The sequence below is a fragment of the Xiphophorus maculatus genome, chromosome 20, assembly GCF_002775205.1.
Source record: "Xiphophorus maculatus strain JP 163 A chromosome 20, X_maculatus-5.0-male, whole genome shotgun sequence".
In the NCBI taxonomy this organism is placed as follows: domain Eukaryota; kingdom Metazoa; phylum Chordata; class Actinopteri; order Cyprinodontiformes; family Poeciliidae; genus Xiphophorus; species Xiphophorus maculatus.
Window position 1 is genome coordinate 1,134,254 of NC_036462.1, and position 22,641 is coordinate 1,156,894.

The window sequence follows — 22,641 nt, forward strand, 5'->3', positions numbered from 1 at the left end:
ATATTGCGATGCATAAAGCAAAATGAGAGAGAGCGAATGAGTAATTATTTATATAACGACAAGCGCCGAACAATTAACTCTGCCCTTCTTCAAAGGGACAAACATTCAACGAAAAAGTCATTATTTTGAAGGTATAAAGATTTCAAATGAACACTTTACTGGTGTCAGGCTTGCCCTTGGTGAAAACCAAGGCGGCTCATTACTTAATTATTTCTAGGCTCAAGATTCATAAATAGGTATGCAAATTCAATTAGGCAGAGGGAGATGATAAGAAAATGTTCTCCCTGGATGTTCAACAATTAGAAGTTGAAAGGATGAAAAAGTAGAAAGACTTTATTAATCAGGATCCTTTGTAATTAAAACTGCATTTTGCAGTATTTTTAGAGGTGTTTGGATGTGGAAGCTCACATGTCAGTTTAAGAAGGTAAGAATTATGGATATACACCTCATGGTGACTTCATCTGGTAAATACACCAACAAATAGACTGGTGACTGAAATGGAATGATTTTACATCTTAGGGCCACACAGAGAAACCTAAAACCTGATTTACAGGACATACTCACAGAGAGACTCTACAGTCTGGAAGATGTTTCTATAGACCAGAGATTCAGTTAGCCATTAGCTAGCTGTGTCAGTAGCTGTGTTTCCATTGCAAATGTGCTCAAAATTTTTCAATATCAGCTAACGTAAAAAAAAAAAAAACAACACATTTCCACAAGTGCAGTGATTCCATTAAATAAGAATTGAAATTAAAATCTCACATGAAGTTTGTTCACACAATAAGTCATTAAAAAACATGCTGCAGTTTCACCTTTTAACTACCTCCTGCACTGCTACTGTTGTGCTTACGGATAAAATCAAAGCTCTTTAGATTGCTACGACTGCAGAGCTGTGTAATGCCAACTGCTCTCTCTTTTTCTCCACCCAAGACATAGTAAAATAAAATCAAGTTAAGTTTATTTGTATAGTACATTTTAGCAATATCACACCATAAAACACGATACAACAACCAATTATGAAACAAGAATTCAATATTACATTTTGTCAAATTACAATTATCAAGCAAATGCATATTAATTAGGTTGATCGATGTTCCAGTTATTATGAAGCAAAGGCAGCTCTAGATACAGTAGGTGGGTTTTTAGTCTTGATTTATAAGAGCTCAGTGTTTCAGGTGTTTTGCAGTTTTCTGAAAGTTTGTTCCAGATTAGTGCAGCATAAAAACTGAATGCTGCTTAAACAACAAAACAAAACTAATATATTCAACATTCTATCACCTTTGTGGTAAAACCTTTGAGTTGCTATTTACGCTAAAACATTACATTGGGCACAATTTTTTTTTTCTTTTTTGTTTTGAAGGAAACTCGTAGAAAAGAAATAGTATTTTGTGATAGAGAACCCTCCTATATCTTGACATATACAAAACATTTGACATGTTTCTCATTTTATAGGAATAGAGGTAAGTTAGGAGTTCTTTTTAGTGTTTCTTTTTATTATGTAGATGTATTTATAGACCCTATTAAAGAAGAAATTAGAATTGGTAACTGATTATCAACAGGTGGGAGATTTAGAAAATTTGCAGGTAGTAACAGACAACAAAACTCTCACCAACCTCCATTTATTGAGGCTTTGTCAGATTTTAATGACTGTTACAAAACAAAAACATTCAGTCCTTGATGTGCAGTTCACCACTGACCACTGAGAAGCTTTAGAAAAGAGTTTCTCTTGGCATAACTTTCCCTCCTTGGGTATTATTTGGTGTCTAAGAGGCCCTTACCTACGCAGTGGAGCGTACCGTCGCCCAATTAAACCCCAAACAGGCAGACAAGTAACAAAGTTCAACAGCCTTGGGAAGGACTTACCCCACCCACTCTTTCGAAGTGGTCACCGTCTCTCTGGAAGTCGATGAGCTGGCCATTGAACGCCCACGAGAAGGAGACGTCCAGAGCTGGATCAGAAGCGATCTGGCAGGGCAGCACGATGCTCTCGCCAACAATAATCTCCATGTTAGTGGGCCTCATGGTGATTCTGGTGGGCTCTGGCCAGACAAACAAATGACAGAACATGCATGTTAATACACCACCACCATCTTACTGCAATTCACAACAAAACCAATTAGCCGCCGTAAAACTGTCAGTGGACACTCGCCTAAACAAGCGTCGTGATTTCTTGCCACTGTTGGAGTTTGTATTTACCGTTTCTAGCAACAGACATGCAGAAAGCAGAGTGAGTTCCCAGCTGTGGCAGATTGGAGACCTCAGAGTACTTTGAGGAAAGGTCACAGTAATTAAATCCTGTGACGTTAAATAGTTCAGCTGTCAGTGGAGGAAAAGAATGAGAAGCTAATGAGAATAAATTTGATGGTTACAAACGGGATGGTTAGGCCAGCAGGGCTACATAAATATGTTATGCCACTGCTCTTAGATAATGACCTTTAACTACACCAATGATGGTGTTTGTTGCTACTTAACTCATATTTCATAGAATGTGTAATATCAGCTGTGTTTATTAGGCAATAAACACCACTTACAAACATTATACAGTATATATGCAATATAACTCAGGAAAAAGAGAGAAGAAAATCAAAATATTTTCCGGCCATTGCCTGCCAACAAATGGACCTTTATTTTACAAGAATTGCGAGAAATCCAATCATTTGCCTATAAGCTGTTCCCCAATAATAACTTTACACAAAGCAATAATTGGGCCTGTATGGAGTGTGATGGATGGTTTCTCTTTATAAGCCTTTCCAAGAATGGAAATGTACATAACCAGCTTATTATCGTTACTGGGAACCTAATGTTGGGTATATATCCTTATATGCTAAAGATATGAGGGAAGAGTGTTTTTACAAAAGTCCAGGATTTTCTAAATGACTCCACTGTACTTCTGATGTGTAAATATATATATATATTTAAAAGATATGACAACACCAGGGTATTAACCAAATAATTTAACTGCTTACAACATATTCCCATCCAATTAGGATGGTTTTACTGGTGTGTCTGCAATGTAAACCACAGATGGTTCACTATTTGTTCATTTGACATTCATCAATGCAACAACAACAAACTTTTACAAGCGTCCTAATGAACAATTTATGTGCTTATCCTTCAGAACACTGTATGAATTAGTGTGAAAACACTCTTAACTTTTTTTAATCGCCCCACAAGGGGTCTTTTTGTGGGCTCTAGTGACCCTTTTTCAAAGTAGGCTGACAGGAAAGGGGGAAGGAGAGAGGGGAAGACATGCGGTAAACGTCGTCGGGTCCGGGAGTCGAACCCGCGACGGCCGCGTCGAGGCTACGTTTTGCCTGAATGTGGGTCGCGCTAACCCCTCCGCCACCACGGCACACCCCCAACTAATATGGGTTTATGCTAAATAAACACACCAAAAGAGTTATTGAATGCAGGAAAGATATTAACTGCTTGTAAATTTTAAAATATGTTTTATAGAACCTCACTTCAGTAATTTGTTATTTCTTAATAATTTTCTGAGGTTTATGGTAACCTTTAAAGTGGTCTAGGCAAGCAAGCTTTCTATTGGTCTATCAAAGTATTTTCTATTTTCTTTCTTCTCATTTTCAGTTGCTCAGCCACATTAATGGATTTAGGTATGAAAAATGTTTTCTAGTCTACAGGAATCCACTAGTGTATCCACTATGAGGGAATTTTTCGGCCAGAGCAAACATGTTCAATCTGAAAACAGGATTTTATGTCTTTTGTTCTCAAAACTTATAATTTTTGCTTACATTTTTATCTTGAAAGCAGGACTCCATGTTTTCTTCTCAAAACTTCTTGCGCTCACACTTAGTCTCTGCTTGGACTCTCTGCTCATTTATGAAACATGGAACTGCCTTTTGGCACAGTCGCCTGGCGGAAAATGTGCAAAAAATTCCATATGTAAACAATAACATCTATCTATATTCTATATTTGTCTATATTTGTAAATCTGATTACGATTAAGTCAGTGCCTCACTAGCTACGAACCTCACCGCAGTGACCTGGAATAACTCTTTCTTTAAATTGTCCACATTTCTCTCTCTTTTCAAGTGTATTGTCAGCCACACAGACTGAGCAGAAAACATATTAAAGAATGTGCTTTAAAGTGTAAAGTTGAACTTTTTGACAAAATGTCCTTGTTAGTGTGAACAGGGCCTCAAAATGCCTCAATTGGTCAAAAATTGCAAAAATTTCGTACACAGCACTACATCTTAGCCCCGAAAACATTTTGACTTGGACTTCATTAACTCTGGACAATGCATTCCAGTTCTCATGTCCAATGTGCAAACATTATTTCTGGGCTTTCCTATTCTGCACACCTGGCTCATATTAAAGACTCATTAAGTATCTTCTGTTGGACCTGATGACCACCTAATGAGGTAATAGATCTATCTGAATTATGCCCTTTCAAAATAGAACAACTAACACACAGTGACCGAAAGACTCTGCCTTTAATTTATCTCCTTCAGCATATGTAGGGGTGTACACGCACCCACACACACACACACATATATATATATATATATATATATAATACTTTTCCCATTTATTATTGAGTTATTGAGACATTGAGTTTTATTGCAGTGAGAGGCTTATCTCACCAAATGTCACTACACACTGGGACCTTTAAGTCTATAACCAGTTTGATCTGAGCTGCTTGAACTTTTAAATTTGAGTGAACACACACTGGTTGTCTTGTAAACGTCGAAACGTCTGCGACGTTTGACTTTACACCCACTGAGTTAACACAAGCCAGCGTCTTCAGTCGTTTACATCTGACACAATCCACCAGGTGAAAATCAAACATATTTAATTTATCTTAATAGCTCTTTTATTTTTTGAAAAACTGTGTTTTAACTGGAGAGTGAGTACATGCAGATCCGCCTGGCGTTAACAGAGAAGGTCGTACCGGTGATGAGGAGCTTCCCAGTTGCGCTTGCTGTTCCAAACTGGTTTTTGGCGATGCACGTGTAGATAGCTGCATCCCGTTTGGTTACATTAGCAATTTTTAAAGTTCCATTTGGCAGCAGAGTGATCCTGTGGGAGGAAGAAATGGTCTTTTACTGATTTTAACAAGGTCAAGAGTGCACATTTTCTTTGTATTAAACGACACACACGCACATTAATTTGTTCTGAATTTATGACATTTACGCTGTTTTTAGTTAAAACTGAGTGCCATCCATGGTGTCTTTTTTAACCACATTTCTGTCAAAATTGTGAAAAAAGAAAATAGAATAAAACAATGATTATACAGCACTTTGACCTGGATTGTACTTCAAAGCTGTTCAAGGAATCCCACAGAATTAAACTTTTAAAGGTGGATGAAAAGCTGAACTCTGGGACCTATTATAAGGTAAAAAAATACACTTCACAAAGAGCATTCTTAAAAATAATGAATAAATAAATGTGTTTTGAGATTTCATACAGCTCAGGTCAGAGAAACGTCTGACACAGTAGGAAATTAAAACATGTTCACAAATATACCAGTCTATACCAAAATCTGCAAGTTAGACATAGTAGCATAGAAGTACATCAGGGGAAGTGGAAATCCTGCAAAAGAAAACATGCATAAATCACACAAAATAAAAGCTAATCCTACTTTTCACCTACAGAAGTGTTCATAACTTTTGAAAGGTTCACATTTGATTAAGTTCCAACCTCATAACTGAATAAGTTTTACTGGGACTTTGCGCTCTGGAACAACACAAAGAAAGTAGTGCATGATTGTGAAGTTTAATAGAAACTAACACATTGTTTTTCACAATGTTTTTAAAAAAAATCAAAATCAGAACGGCGTGGTGTGCATTAGTAATCTGCTTTTTTTATGTTCCTAAATAGAATCCAAACCAACCAGATGTCATCAGAAGTCACTACATGCATGTGAATTTTATGCAAATCTTGAAAATGTATGCACCCAGAGGCTTCCTATCCGATTTGACCAAGGCTAGTTTCAGATAGCAGTCGATATTTTTGCTCTTTTCACTTCCCAAAAATCCAATTTAAACCACATCCATATGTGGTAGTGAATTAGATATGTAACCGATTTAAAAGTTTTTAAATCGCCTTTAGTCTGAACGGTCATGTCGCATTTTATCAAACTTCTACGTCATTTCCATTACAAATGTGAAATTTTTAAATCTATTTTCTGCTGCTGCATTTCCAATAAATAAGAAATTAAATTAAAATCATGTGAATAAGCTTGTTCACGAAATAAGTCAGTTAAAATCATAGCAGCGAGGATTAGCAGAAATCAGTTAGAACACCTGTACAGTAGATTGGAGCACCATTCGTTAGCACCTGCTGGTTAGCAGATTAACTGCTGGCAATATTACGGTATTTTTCTATAAACTTTACAATTTCTAAGATTTTCACAATAAATTTCAGTGTTTTCTACATTCTAAAACTGTAAAAATTACACCAAATTTATGTTTCTTGGGTTATGGCAATTCCATGTACTTTCTACAGTAATATAATGCTGTTGGTATTTAAGAATTTCTTTTACTGTAAATTGTACGGATTTTTTGAACGGTGTACCAATTATCTCCAGCTACAGACTCAGCCTCGGCTTCCTGTGTGGATGTGGTTCTTCACTCACATTGTTCTTTCTCAGAACTCCTTTAAAATGAGCGAGCCAGAGTTGTTTTGAAGCCGGTCCGGTTACCGGTTTAACTGCCACGTGTGCTTTTCTTTTCCTGGTTATCTGAACGTCCGCAGACGGATTGATCTGACGATGCGTCTCTGATTTTGCAAACCTGTGATTTGTCTCTTTTTTTGTTGTTGCTTTCTGTAAACTCCTGTATAGTCCAACAATGCACAGAGGGACGAGCGAGGAAAATAAATGAAGCGCCCGCTTTATGCAGCTGAAGTTGCTGTTTGATGTTTCTTCCTAGTCTAGATGCAGAGATTTCCAGCATTCCAGCCTTCCACCCGCCCCTTCTCCCCCGGATCCACTGCAAGCTTTCATCTCTGCAGTCTTGTTAGTTTCATCAATCGCATTCCAATAGTGCTTTAAAATAACTCATAAAGGAGATAATTGCAGGTGCATACTTCAATATTTTTTGCTTTCCAAAAACATAACTTTGCATTCTTTACTACTTTCTCATTTTATTGTCCTAATTATTTAACACATGTAGTGTTGATACAAGCACCTGGCATCTTCATATCTCATATCCAGCAATTTCCATATGAAGGAGCAAGCAGTATATTAACTACAATTTGTGTGAATTTCCCCCCACTCTCTTTCCCCTCATTAGTCTCCTCTTTTATGCAGGAGCACAAATGCCAAACACGCCGTTGAAGTGAGCCGGCCTGCGGTGAATGTGAATGAGAGCTGCTGGAAATGTGCGTTTGGACTCTCATCCTACCTTTCGGTTCTCTGCAGAATCTCGTTTCCCTTCTTCCACAAGCTAATTGCTGGGGGCGAGGCCTGAGGCTTGCATTCCAGAGTGACTTCGCTGCCTGAGCGAGCTTTTAGCAAGGCCTTTAATGGACTTCTGGAGAAACTGGGAGCTGAAGCTGCACGTAAAGGAGCAGAAAGACGGCATGAGGCTGGGAAAAATATAGGAGAAAACACAACTGTTTGTGTACCACATATTCATACCGGTTGAAGTTTTCGCACATTTTGTGATGTTGCAGCTTCAAACCTCAATGCATTTGGTTCTAAAGTATTTCCCAGCTTTGCAAATGAATCAAATGGTTAAGTTGCAGCTTTGTAGAAGGTTTTTTCATCTTAATTGCAAAATGTTTATCTTTTTTGTAAAGTTTTGGTTTAATCATTGCTTTGACTACATAGCTATTTCAGCAAATTATTTTTAGTTTGTGTACTCCCATCAACAACCAATTGATTTGTAAGTTAGTTACTGAAACAATCCAAACAAATCATGTTAGGGTAAATATTAAAGTTTGTTAGGTATATGAAAATATCTGTTTTTAACTGCAAATGGCATTTTCAAAATTTAGGCTTTTAATTAAACTTTATTACAAAACTGCACAATTACATTTTTCAGCTGCAGTTAACATCATATTGTTTATCATGAATTCATCCTGCAGCCTATTCTCATCATCACATCGGAGCGGGCCCTCATTAGGACCATCAAGTGTTCATCGCGTTACCAAGAGAGAGAATTGAATTTCTCATGGAGCCAGTCATCAAAGCTTTGCAAATAAATCGATACAGAGTCTACATGAGACAGCATGCACAATGCCACGAGGCATCGCCTTCGTAGTATCCCCAATCAATGGACGAAACGACTGGAAGTAAAATGAGACACTCTATCAGATTTATACTTTCGCCCGGCAGAGCCCCACGGTGACATCAAATGAGGGCGCAGACTGATTTCTCAGGAACATTATACAGCGAGGCTGCTTTCCTTATCTAAGCAGATGATCGGATGCACTGAAAGATAAGCAGAACGAGAGCAGGAGAAGGGAAGCAATCTTACCTAACACCATTAGCTGGGCACTGGAATAAATACTGCCATGTTTGTTTTCGGCCACACACTGATACATCCCGGAATCTGATAGGTTTAACGCGGTTATGGAGAGGGCTCCGTTTTCAATTTGTACCCGGGCCTGCGGAGCAAAAAGAGAAATAATTCTGCATATCTCTTGCAAAGGCTAGAGATACGCTGTGCCTTTCTTATGTCCAAAAGGCACAGCGGGCAATTATTCATGCATCCGTGAAGAGAGAAGGACAGCAGAGGAGGAAAAATATCACAAAACAAAATCCTGGTGTCTCTGTGTATTCGGAGTGGAAGAGATGAAGATGCAAGTTGATAAAACTGCAAATTCAAATATGAGTCACAGAAATTAGGAATTGCCAGCAAAAGCACACACAGTCTATTAAAATGTCATTTGTTTTCTGTAAAACATTCGACTGGAAATGCTGCGATGGCGTTTCCAACCAACGAGTGATTTTAACCAAATAAGCTGGTGCGAGATCCTGACTGCTGCAGAGGGGGAGATGAACAAGACTTCTTTAATTATACTCTCACAATATGACAGTTGATATACCACGCTAAATTAGCTATAAGCTTACTAGAAACATCAAAATACCCATATATGTACAGGCTCTATACATTTACATCTCTTTGAAATTAGTCTGATCCGGTTATTTTCTCTTCCCAAGGCAGCGTTTGTGCATTTGCCTTCATTTTCCTTCCATTATCCAGCCGCTAAGTAAGAGCTCTGTCAAGCTAAAGGGTGAGATATTAAGCTATTAAAGCGACTGACATGTTGGAAAAGGTTGTTGATATGATTTCTTGCGCAATCAAGACAACTACCATTCTGATATGTATGTCTGTATGTACTAGAGCCATGGTTCTCAAACTGATACATGTGCAAGGTTTCCTCTAGAAAACCTGCTAAGCCCAGTGGTAGGTGCGATAGAGCAGTCCTCTGTGTTTTTGTGTAAAAAATTATCAAAAGTTTTAAAATTTGGGCAAGCACCGTCATTTCAAAAGCCAACAGGCAGATGGGGGGACGGCGCAATTGAGTACACATCCCCTCGCACTCAATTCAATGCGTCAACTATAAAACTAGCTTAATCTGCCTTTACTGTTACTGGTGTATAAAAAACTATTTTAAATGAACTTAGCTAGGTGGGGGGAGCAAGAAAGGCTTGGTGTCTCCCCAGGCTTATGACACACTGACGGAAACCCTGAAGTGCCAATGATAGTGCCTTTACTAGTATTTTGGGGAAAAAAACCTATTTCCACATTTATCTTCGCTAGTATTAGCAGTGCTACATGCTGTCTGCAGATGTAGAGAAAGAAATGCAATTCTATTGATTCTAAATGGCTGCTTAGTTATATCAGATAAATGTTCGCTTCATCAGAACTTTTTCAGCAAACCTGTTTCCATCTTCCCTTTAGCTCATCAACTCTTATTCAGGAAAGCCAAAAACCACCTCAAGCGAGGGTAAAAATTTTTACTTTTTTTTTTGTAAAACTAAGGAAGTTGTTTTGAATTTTGTAATTTTCATCATCGAAAAGACGTTGATGGAAAAGCGGCTAATTATTTACCAGACACACCATTCTACTACTTCTTGTCAAAAAACTCTACCACCTGAGGACTACAGTTCTCAAATCTCATGAATACCATAGATTGGCAGCTGAATCAATGGAACAGTAACTCTTAGCATTTTAACAATAACCCAATAATCACCTAAACTCAGACCACCCTTTGCAGTCTGCACTGATAAAGAATTCCTAATTTAGCATGTCGAATGCTTTAAGGTGAATATGAAACTAACGGCTTGCCCTACTATGCCTAAGGACTTGGGGGAACATATAGAGCACTGAAATTTTAATCCCAAATCGGTGTCTGATCCTTTATTAAAAACAAAGTAAAATTAGATACTGGCCACACTGCAACAGTAACATGTTATGATCAAGAAGAACATCATATATTCCACACTCTGGATTCCAATACACATGTACTATTCAGGAAGGGAGGGAATAACTAGGAAATAGCTAAAGATTTTCTGGTTCAAATGTCACAAATCCAAAATGACAGCCATGTCTACAAAACATAGTGGTAGATGCAGTAACAATTTTTTTTGTTTTCACATTCAACAATTTGTATGTCAACAAATAAGTAAAAAATGATTGAAATGTTTGGATATTTTGCTAAGAACAAGTTAGCCTACCTTCTTAAATATTCAATTGGATGATGATTAACTTGGGTTGTCATTCCCAAATCTAGTAAGTGATTCTCTAGGACAATTAAACACAGCATGACTTGGCAAAAATGTAAAAGAAAAAAAAAAACAGTAAAAATGAACTGACAACCCCAATTAAAAAAATAAAACTATTTTATAATTTAATTTATACATACACTGCGTGTTATCCCATCAAGTTGTGAAACCATTCTGAAAATATGCAAACTGTGAGAAGCACATAATACATTCAAGTGTGGCGATATACTCAGCTAAGCGCCTTCTCTGCAGATGTGGAGGAATAGATTGCTGACTATTATCCATCTTTTTAACGCTGGCAATTGTGCATCGTCTCCTCAGTATAACTGAAGCAAAAATGCAACAAAACCTCTTACCTCAGCCACCACTTGCTCGCCATTCTTCAGCCAGCTGTAGGATGGTTTTGGCTTTCCATTGGCCTTACACTCCCAGAAGAGGTTCTCCTCGATGGACCGAGCCGTATCTGTTATTGTCTGGAGCCACTGAGGTTTAGCTTGGAAAAAAGTGAGGGGATTACCTGCTCAAACATGTGTTTTAATTATCACGGCTCTAGGGCACATCCAGAGCAGTATCAGGCTTGGCAATGCCTGATACTGCATTGAGGTTTGCATGTGGCACTTTTAGCACATGGTTATCAAAACAAGGATGTAATGAGATATCACTCCACTAGATCTCACAGTTTTCGAACAACTGTATTCAATATGGTGTCCATTTTGCAAAGTCTTATCCAACAGCCTTGACAAGTGAACTGTCAAGTATTGATAGTAGCCCTTGTTATGAAGTTGTGTGCTTTCAGTTTCACTTTTATCTGCGTTTGAGACTTTTATTTTGAACTAAGAAAGCCCCCCTGTTGTGTTGAGTCGACTAACAAAGACTTCCTGTAGAGCACACTAACAGCTCTCAGTTGTAAAAGCATTGTAGAAGCTTTCACCACTTTTAAATCATGTTTGTGGAAGCATTTTAGGAACTCAGTTGAACAAAGGAATGAAGACACAGCAAAGAAGATACAAGGTATTTGTAAGGACTAGCTAACGGTTAGCCGCTAATAAAGCTAAAGTTGCCTTTCAGGCACTAAGCTAAATGGTTATGTAACATGTAAACTCAACATTGAACAGTCATTCTTTAATAGTTTGGGATTTATTAAACCATTGTTTTATTCTTGTATTTTACTGCATTAAGAAATATGACTGTGGTTTTTAAGGACTAGCTAACTGTTAGCCACTAACAAAACTAAAGCTGCTTTTCAAGCACTGAAGTTTACATTGTAAATTCATCTTGTAAAGTAGTTTGGGATTTTTTAAAACTTGAGAGTTTTCAGAGCTTCTTTAGCCATAGGACCAAGTTAGAATTTACAAGAATAAAAAATTGTAATATAAGCTATAGACTAGTAAAGCCTAAACTAAAGTATTCTACACAAACTAATTCTTAAACTACAGAGAATTCAGATATTTTAGAAAATTATAGGATTATAGACTCAGAAATACATCAAATAGTCTCATATGATGTTATTAATTAAAATTAATTTACTTTTGATATTTGACTTAAAGGGGTGTAATTCAAGTTTCTGGTCTGAAGACATAATAAAAGATTTTGGATTCATAAGAATGGATGGAGACATTCCAAAGGTTTTTCTATTTATTTTTTTAATTTAATGAATTTACAATGAGAAGATTACAAAGCGCCAGGTAAGGTGGTTCAAATGCTTTAAAACTGTTTGAAGACAAGTGTTATAATTTCATTACACCCAGGATTGATGTACATGTTTCATATGTTTGAAGTAAAAACAAAGTCAGAGATCACTTCAAAAACTTTCAGTCCAACTGCAAAAAGTGGAATTCAATCCAATTATATTCAAAAACTAACCTCATTTTTAGTCAAATGTATTTTTGATTTAAATAAATTCAGCCTAATTACATTTTCAGAGCATATGAAATTTTCAAAAATATATTGCCACATTTAGAGAAACAAAGGACTGCTTAGAAGAATATTTTTTTGACTTATATCTTACCATGGTAAGAAATCCGACCTCGAGCAGCGTTTTTGCCTCTCCGGTTCTCTGCGATACACTCATACATCCCTGCATCTTCCTGCTGAAAATTAGGGATTTCAAGGACGGCATTCGAATTCTTCATTTTGACTTTGCTGGGGAAAGGGACACCGCTTGTTCTCCTCCAGCTTATTTCTGGGACAGGGCTGCAAAAAAAGAAAAAAGGAACAAATGTTGCCAGGCTTTTAGCTATGTCACTGTGATCAAAGTGTGATTCAAAGCAGAAGGAAAGTAGATAAGACCAAGGTTTTGTGATTTATTTATTTATTTATTTTTCAAAGTGTGCATACTCAGATTTTTCATCCTCTGTACACAACTTTGATTTATACATTCTTCATTTTATTTTTAGGCTGGCAGTTGTTCATATATAGTGGGAAATCAGAGCACATTCTATTGTTTGCACACATAGATCTAATTTATGTTGGAAATCAATCTACTGTTCATTTAACACACTGAAAAAAGCTGGACTTACTTTCCCAGAGCAAAACATTCCAGTTTGACCACAGATTCTTTTGCAGCTGGAACCGAATCTGGAAAATGAACTTCTATTTTGGGCTCATACTCACCCATTACACCTACAAAACAGAGCACAACAGACAACAAGCTTTTTTATAGCACTGACAAACTGCAGACATTGCCCTGTGTGTCTGGATCAGAGACAGAGGACTGATAGAGTGGGACAGCTAGCACAAAAAGCCTTTATGGTCATGTAGCAAAGTGATCATTGAAGGTCTTATAAAGGAGAGAAGAAATAAGAGGCGGGTCATAAAAGATTCAGAGAACACATCATTGAAAAGATTAGCTTGGTGGAGATTACTTGGAGAGATTTATGAAAGCAACTTCATTTAGGACTTTATTTATATTCATTTCACTGGGATGGGCCACACGCTTCCGTTGCAAATATAACAGCGTGCCCTTTGCTATTACCAGCTTCAGACCCGGTGCCCTGGAGCAAGAGCAGCTTTGGTGTCCTGTGTGTGCCTTCATGTTAAAAAGCAGAATGGATAGTGATAAATGAGGGTATTGTTTTATGGAGGCCACAAAGCTAATAATAAGTAATAATCTGTTGTGATTTAACAGTAATAACGTGTGAAAACTATGTGCTTACCAGTTAGTTCAGCAGTTTAGTTGGAGTGGTGCACATGTGGATAATCCTCTGAGATGCAGGCATAGATTTTTCATTTTCTAGGTCATCAAAGCCTGCAGTGCCTATAAATGGCTGTATATCATTGCTAAACATGCTGCAGGTGGTGGAAGATAAACATCATCCATACAGATTTTTTTTTAAAATTCTTTTTACACGTGTGTTATGTATTTGCCCTGCTATATTATTTTACTGTGATATATTGCAGAAATATATTCTGAACTTCCGCACTACAAATTTGGTTACAAATTCCTTAGTGAAGAGTCTGCTATGCATCAAAACGATGATTTAAAAGAAAATTTAACTCATTCACAAGCTCCATGACATGTTTCCAACGAGGCAGGGTCTCTTTGTAGAAGCCAATTTAAATAGAATTTAAAATTTGCTTTGTCTTGTTTGCTACAAGCACAGCATGTTGTTTCATCTTTTATGATCTGAGACCATTTCCCAGATAAATTTGGGTGATTAGCAACATTTCGGGTGATTAGTGTCATAGCAACATTTTAAGAGCTATTGTTTTAAAACAGCAAAAAAATAACTAGAAAAACAAAATTTCTGAAGAAATTTAGCCGGGGCCTGCCAAGGCGCGCCCGTCGGGCTTGGGCCCGGCGTCGTCACGCCACAAATTGGCGTCGACGCTAAAGAACGCCGCAACGTAATCAGTGGCACGCGGAGAACCACAAGAACGTTAAGCGAGGCGGACGTGCACCATTCAGTACGATTTAAAATGTTGTCAAGGCTTTTATTTTGGAAGTTTTGTTAAACTTCATTTCAAAGGGCCAAACTAATCCCATGCGTAATAGTCCTTGGGTTAAAATAGTTATATAATGCTCAAAACACAAGTAGCTGATGTAAAAATATTCAAGGCTTTTATTTTGAAATTTTCAGTATGCTCCATTTTAAAGTTCCGAACTAATCCCATGTGTAACAGTGCTTTGGATGAAAAAGTCATATACGGCCAAAAAAAGCAATTACGTCATGTAAAATATTCAAGGCTTTTATTTTGAAATTTTCAGTATGCTTAATTTTAAAGTTCCAAACTAATCCCATGTGTAACAGTGCTTTGGATGAAAAAGTCACATAAAGCCAAAAACAGCAATTACCTGATGTAAAAATATTCAAGGCTTTTATTTTGAAATTATTATTATGCTCCATTTTAAAGTTCCGAACTAATCCCATGTGTAACATTGCTTTGGATGAAAAAGTCATATACGGCCAAAAAGAGCAATTACGTCATGTAAAATAGTCAAGGCTTTTATTTTGAAATTTTCAGTATGCTTAATTTTAAAGTTCCAAAATAATCCCATGTGTAACAGTTACTGAGTTAAATCAGTTATATACAGCCCATAGCAGCGGGTAGTTCTAAAGGCCAGTTCTCAGTCCTGATCTGTTTCAACTGAGGATAGATAGAACTACAGCGATGCGTATTTGTAGTCCAAATCAGCAGCCAACAGCCTCTTGAGTTCCGTTGCCATGGTAAATAATGGTCTCAGCAGGTGTGAGCTGTGAGTCATACATGCTCAAACACACAATTGTGTGTTTGAGCCAACACGGTTTACTGAAAAAAAGCATTGGAAACAAATCCTTCTTGTTCGGGAACTGTAATACATATTCGAAAAGCGTTTCGAGCGTATGAGAGGCCTATGTGTCTTCTGCGATAGTCCCGAGATTCATATCTGTACCTCACTCAGAGCATTTACAGTGATGAGAGAAAGAAATGTTGTGCCCAGATCTGAAATTCTATTCAAATACATGGGAGAGAGCCTCAGACAGCCTCAGAAAATCCTGTCGCATGACTTTGCTCTGAAGCACCGTGACAGAAAACCGTACGGTCTAGATAAATTTCGAAAACATTTTACCGGAGCAGACAGGCGTATCAATGTCAGGACCGATTGTGATACTAATCGTGCGATATTTGTGGGCGTGATGGCGATTTCAAAAATGATTTGGGCTGAAAAAGTTGTCTTCATCTCTCACTCTAAGCAGCCAGAGACGCACTCTAACTTTAGGAAAAATGAGAAACTTTGGGTCGCTTAGAGGCAAATTGTGGACAAACCGTAACTGGTATCGACGAGCCGTCTTCACTTTCGAAGAGATCACAGACGTATCTACAAAATGAAATTTGAATGGCATTTCTAGGTGAATTTGTGACGACACAGAAAATCCTCAAAAATAGGGTATTTCTAGGATTTTTCCCATTGACTTATAATGGGGTTTTTTTCGTAGTTTTTTGCGAATTATGTCGCGACGTTAAGCCCAAATCCCACCAGAAGTAATAGCTGGAATGGCGTGAATTTTCTGCAGGTTTTGATACCTCATTTGTAGGTGTGCACCCAGCGGTATGAGCCGCATTAACGGTTACGGAAGAAAAATAAAGAATAAAGAAACACTTTCTCCGACAATAGCAATAGGTTCCTGCCATTGCTTTGCATGGCAGGCCCCAATAATAAAATATCCATCACACCATTGAAGCAGCTTAAAGCTCCTTTAATGTCAGAGAAATTACTGGAGAGCACACTTCCTGTTAGCTGGCTAAACTAAGACTGCTACACCTTTAGAAGTAAGACAATTATGGCTGTTTGACTTATTTCAGGTCAGTAAAAACAACAAGAAACATGATGTTGAAATTAAAGAACTGTTATCTTTCACTCTTTATTAAAGAACAATTGTTTAAAAGCAACGGCTGCCTAGCTACAAGTAGCATGCTAAGTAGGTAAACACTTGCTAACCTGCAGAGAGCAGGTAGCAGGTTAGCAAGTGACTTGAGATAAGAAGTAACTTGAGATGAGAACTTTCATCCAAAAAAACAAATCTTGCCTGGAATGGAATTGTTTTCCTGTAAAATAATAGTATCATAAATGTCAGAGAGCCACAGTGGATTTCTACTGTCCTAAAAAATCTGAAATCTAAAAACAAATGTCTTAGAGTTTTACCATGGAGCAATTTGTGTAAAATTCATTTAATTTGAAAATACAAATTAAATGAATTTTAGACTGCTTTAATTTTATAACAGAAATGATTATATGTGTTGTTCCAAGTTTGTGTTTCACAAAGGAAGATCACTGGTGCTTCACAACATCTTTTTTCTATTTACTATGCCCACGTAAACAATTATTGAATTTTTTGGATTTAACTGCCCATTGCAAACATGACACTTATAGGCTGGTGTTTACATTGATCACTCTGACGTCTAAATTTGAATTTCCCTTAATAAAACAATAGCTGCAATTTCCATTGTAAATGTGGACATAATTCTGTTTATATTTCACTAATGTCGAAACAACACAATTTTGGAATTGCGGTGTTACCATTAGATAAGAAGAAATTAAAATCACACATGAATAAGTTTGTTCACACATCATCAAAACACATGCTGCGCCATCATTCTCCTACCGCTTCATCTTCTTTATCTTTTCTGCCAGTAGTAACTATTGTTGTTGTTGATCAAATGATTCGTGTAATGTGAAAAAAATATTTGTGAAACACACTAATTTTGATACAGCCAAAAAACTACCTCATCCTAGTGCAAAAATGTTTTATCAAAAAAGTTGAGCTTTCTCCTAAATTGACTTGTTTCCATTAAGCAGATTTATTTTTGTAATTCCAATTTGAACAATTATATGGTTAATGGAAACGCAGCTACTGACAGTTTTAATATCTTGTTTGTTAAAAATAAGGGGAAAGGAAATTGCAGCAACAGTGAAATGTATGACAAATGAATGCCAAAAAATACAGTAACAGGCACATCCTGAGAAAATGTGTTATTGTTTTTACCGTCACTCCTGAGGACTAGTGGTGTTGGGGAGCTGAGAACTTTCTGCTTTGTGACTGTGTTGTTCACCACACAAGTGTAGTTGCCCACATCAGAGGGCTCCACTTTGGCTATATACAGGCTTCCGGTCTCTTGGGAGATGAATCTTCGGCTGTCTTGCTGGACGGAGTACGGGTATTCATTGAAGATCCATGCAAATGTCAGCTCTGAGCACAGACAAAAACAGTTTAGTTCAGTGTTTGTCCACACAGATGGAATAACTGAATCAAAAGAACTCCTCTTTGGCCTTATGTTAGCATATCACATTATTTCCATCCCCTTTTTCAGATTTCCTTCGAAGGAGATACCAAGAATGCAATAACTATCAGTGCAAAAAAAAAGCAGGAGAACAGAGGAAAGAGAGCGAAACAAACTGGATTACAGCGCGTCAGTGGCCCTCCCCTGACACATGGCCTCCATTCTCCGGGTCCCCGAGCGACTCAGTTTAAAGGCATCATGAATGAACAAGTGGACTGAGAGATCAATGGATTGACATACATCTATAAGAACATGCTATCACTTCTTTTTACAAGTGACAGGGCCTCATTGAAAAAGAGGAAAGACCTGTCAGAAGAATTACGTTGTCATTGTCCATAAATGGAGGCGCATCACGCAATCTTTCACTTCAGGGGCGGTATCTGAACCAAATAGGTGTATGTATCAACTGTCCATCATGTCCAACACCAACCCCGAAGGCAAGGGGAGACACTTGGCTTTTGACCGGCTGAAGTGTCCGTGCTGAGGGCAGCGATGCTGATACAAAGCTCCTTCTGATTAGGCAAGCAGCAGAGCCACATAGCTCAGAGTCAGCATATCCCCCTTCTGAACCAGGCTGCTGTAATGAGCGGCGATGGAACGCCACACAGCAATTCTTCGTCGAGCAACGACTGAAATACAACACAAATGCCTTTGTGCAGAAAAAGTGCAAAGAGGCTCTTTTAAGTAAGTAAACAAAAAACTGTCGGACTAGAGAAGCGGTACAATAGCAATTACTTCTCTATTGCGTTTCATTTTTCACATCTGGTGCGGTGCGATATTGCACGGGCTGGCAAAACGAGAAAGCTTTTCCCACAATTCAGAGTCAATCAAGCGTAATGAGAAGCCAAAGAAACGTCTTGTGCTGTAGGTGTCTAATACAGTTCAGTGGAGTGCAAGGTTATGAGGCACGTTGACGCTTTCAAATTTAAGAGAGGAAAGGGAAAAAAAGGATTAGGAGGAGAGAGAGAGAGAAGTGACAGAGGGAGACTGCCTTACTTTCAGTCACTTTTTGAGAATGTGGTGAAACACAAAAGAACTACAGTTACAGCACCCTGTCGCGCATAAGCCCGTGTCAGAGAGGGAAGCTGTCAAACTGTATTTCACACAGAGTACTCTGACCTATTATCCCAAAGACCAGCTGTACAATGCACTGCGACAAACTGTTCTCTTGTGAGAGAAATTGGTTGTTCCAGTGTGCAAGCTATTGTATCAAGAGGTTGACAAGCTAGGCAGCAGCCATTGTGGCTGTCCTCGGTTTTCTGTAGATATGGGGAGCTGTGGGGGAGAGAGGGCGCAACTTAATCTTTTATTTGTAGCCTCTCATTTATAGAATACAGTCACATGGACGGAATCTTCTCTGAAATGTTTTTCCATGTAAAGTAGGTCTACAACTAAGAGCTCTGTGCTCATTTGCAGTGTCTTGCAAATGATTGGTAATGACCTAATTTAAATTTTGTCATGTTAAACTCACAAAAATGTGAGAGGTTTTATGTTGATTCTATGCAGTGTACCAACATAAAGTAGCACATAATTTTGAAAGGTTTACCTACATGAAAACCTGCTAAGCCCAGTGTGATACTGGCGCTAGGGCAGTCCTTCAACTGCCCACCGTGTTTCTGTGGGCATAACTTGGAAGGTCAACAAGCAGGTGAAGGGACAACCCAATTGGTGAGCACTCCCTCACGCCCAGTTCAATTTGTCTGCTATGAACGTGACTTAATCCGTCTTTACTGTCACTAGTGACAGTAAAGATCCTATTTAAAATAAATGACACTTAGCCTGATGGGGGGCAAGTAAAGCCTGGTGCCTCACAGGCTTATAATACCCTGGTGGAACCCTGCTTACATAAACACTTCCCCTGCAGCACTCGTCTATGCTTAGGGTTGTAGTCCTGTTGGGAACTGAAGCTCTGCTCCAGTCTCAAATCTTTAGTTTTCTTTCATTATTGTCCTCCAATTAGCTCCATCAATCTTCCCATTAACTTTGACTAGCTTCTTTGTTCTCACTGAACGAGAATCATGCTCTCATCACAACAAGGCCCAAAAAGATTCATTGTCTCATCTGACCACAGAATTCTGTTACATACTGTATATTTGCTGATTTCCATCCAAGATTAATGACTTTATTTCAATGACTGCTTTAATAAATGCCAGATTTTTGACATGAACAACTAATAGAAAATCTAATGTCTTTGGCTCCTCTACAGTTGTGGCTTGTCCATTGCCTTTCTATGCAATTCCACTCTATTCTCATTTCCCCTCAGTGCACCATCTAGAATTTCTCCCATTGAGAACAGTTTCTGATGAATTTCATACTGGTCAATCAGCAAACAGAAGGAGAAGTTAACGATGACATAGATTTTTTGCACTGTTTTAGAATTGTTGGTTAGCAATGGCAGTGGAGGAAGTGAACAACGCTGTTCAATCTATGTTGGCCACGCTTCAAAATAATGAGCAAACAAAGTCGGACCAAGAGGAATGTTTAAGACATTTTATTCCTGTCAAATATATGATTTCTCTCTTTACAGCACTCACAATTTCCAGTAAACTTTGTAGCATAGCTTCCTTCACATTCGAGCTGGAGCATTACTATACATCATGGCCAAATGTTAGCAAATGGGTCAAAGCAGATCCAATTGTTTTCTCCTTCCATGCCTCCAGCAAGTGATTGTTTCTCAACAGCCAATAGTTCAGACTCTGTGTACGAACCAAACCATAGAACCAGTGGGCGTTTTTTTTACCAAGTTACTAGAGTTGATTCTTTGCTTCTTCAGTTAATTCTGTCCTTGTCCTAGACTCCAACAAGCGTAGGTTGACCACAATGTCTTGGTATGTGTTGGTATGGTAGCCATTATGCAGTAGTCAGTGGACGATGGTTTGAATAGAAATCTGTGAGATGTTCTTTAGTTTCCATGAGGATGTTAGTTGACTAAGAAGTCTGTTTTATGAATCAAATGGTTAAACAGGATTTTATTCAGTTGTATCAGAGTAAAGAGCGCTGAATACAAACATATGGGAAATCTTTATAAAACATAAATCCTTTTTTCTAACTTTAAATTTAGGCACAACTTTGTGTTGGACTATTACATAAGAACCCCAAAAAATGCATGAATGCATTTGAAAGGCACTGAAAACAGTGAAGAAACAGTTAATTCAGACTTTGTAGCCACAAATCTCATTAATTAACATTTCTGCAAACCTTAAGTTAGAAAGTGTCAGGCTGTAGTTGTGGGCAGCATGTTTTTTTTTTTTTTTCCAGAATGTAATTCCTTTGTAACAAAGCAGTTTTCTAACAAATAAGCAGATCAATACATTGTGCTAATGAGTTAACTTTAGAAGTGCTGTTTGTCTGTCTGCAGTTTTGTCACATTTTCACAACGCCCGGCTACCTGTTTGCTACTTTCCACCATCTGTGGAATGGTAAGCTAATCTCCTGTTTATTGCAGCTTCAGGAGAGCATTTTTCAATATTCACACCTTACAATCATAGGAAGTAAACAAGACAATTTCTTTGAACTTATTTTGAGAAACATCCTTCTTTAATTAGAATTAAAACAATAAAAAAGCATACAAGCTGTGATTGGTTTTAGTCTTTTGTCAAATCAGAATCCTTGTAGCAATACTGTAAGCTATTGATATGAAGATGTACCAAAAAGTCAAAGGTTTCAAAACATCTACAAGTCTGTTTAATGATGCCTGAGAAAGTTCCAGAGTGACCAGCGTTGCTCTGAAGCATGAAGTAATACAGCTCTGCCCCTCCCACACCTATTGCTATGCATTGCTGGCCAGCTGGCAAAAAAAATAGTCTTCCACACTTTCCCCTCTAAAAGATTTGCTGCTCATAAAAAATAAAACAGGGTGTGAAAAGTAGTTAAGGTTAGCTGCTAGAGCAGATTACCTTATAAATGAATGGATACATGTTTATGTTTGCGTTGCCATCTACATCCCAAGACGTACAATGATATGCTGAATTACTATGCTATGTTTAAGCTATTATGAGATTTTCTGGCTGTTTATTCCATGTTTGATATGGAAGCGTTGAGCTGCCAGAGCAAAGAAATAAATTCAGGAAAGAATCTCATTATAACAACAAACCTTCTTGTTATTATCTTGTGTAATAATTCAACAGGTTCAGGGCATTTACACAAATATTATACAGTATGATCCTAGTTCTGATATAAAAATAGAGCATCCTAAATATTGACTTTGTAACAATATTTTATTGCCATTTTAATTATCAAACTAACTGCCAAAGAAAGGAAATAAATTTGGGAGTAATATCTTGAAATAACCAGAAAATTTCTTCTTATAATGAGACAGAAAACTGATTATAATGAGATTTGTATTTCCCTAAAGCCAAAATATGCATTAGAGAGATGCATTTAGACAAGAACAGGTGTTTGTGTCATCTAGAAGAAATGAAGTAATCAGAGAGAGCGCTTCCATAGTGATAGTTGAAATAACTAATAGTTGCAAAGTCAACAAATTGGTGTAGGAAATGTTTTAGTGTTTTTGATGGTGAATATTGAAACACATAGTGCCGTTGTTGTCAGCTGCCATGGCTACATGTCTGTGTATAGCATAGCCAACACAGACAGCAAGAAAACAGAAAAATACAAGTGGGTTTGAATTATTCTCCAATGGTTTTTCTGCGTTATATTTCCCTTTGCTGTGGCATATAACA

At 37.7% G+C, this 22,641-nt stretch overlaps 1 protein-coding gene across 1 annotated transcript in view; it reads right to left on the bottom strand.

The window, feature by feature from the left end:
• Nucleotides 1-22,641, bottom strand: part of LOC102227310 (contactin-3-like) — a 95,608-nt gene that overhangs the window by 16,785 nt on the left and 56,182 nt on the right. Inside the window, exons 6-13 of the mRNA XM_023325255.1 lie at nt 17,665-17,868; nt 13,219-13,321; nt 12,708-12,892; nt 11,056-11,192; nt 8,445-8,574; nt 7,368-7,518; nt 4,913-5,040; nt 1,864-2,039 (exon numbers count right to left, since the gene is read on the bottom strand). Coding sequence (XP_023181023.1) covers nt 1,864-2,039; nt 4,913-5,040; nt 7,368-7,518; nt 8,445-8,574; nt 11,056-11,192; nt 12,708-12,892; nt 13,219-13,321; nt 17,665-17,868 — 1,214 coding nt within the window. The remainder of the gene's footprint in view (nt 1-1,863; nt 2,040-4,912; nt 5,041-7,367; nt 7,519-8,444; nt 8,575-11,055; nt 11,193-12,707; nt 12,893-13,218; nt 13,322-17,664; nt 17,869-22,641) is intronic.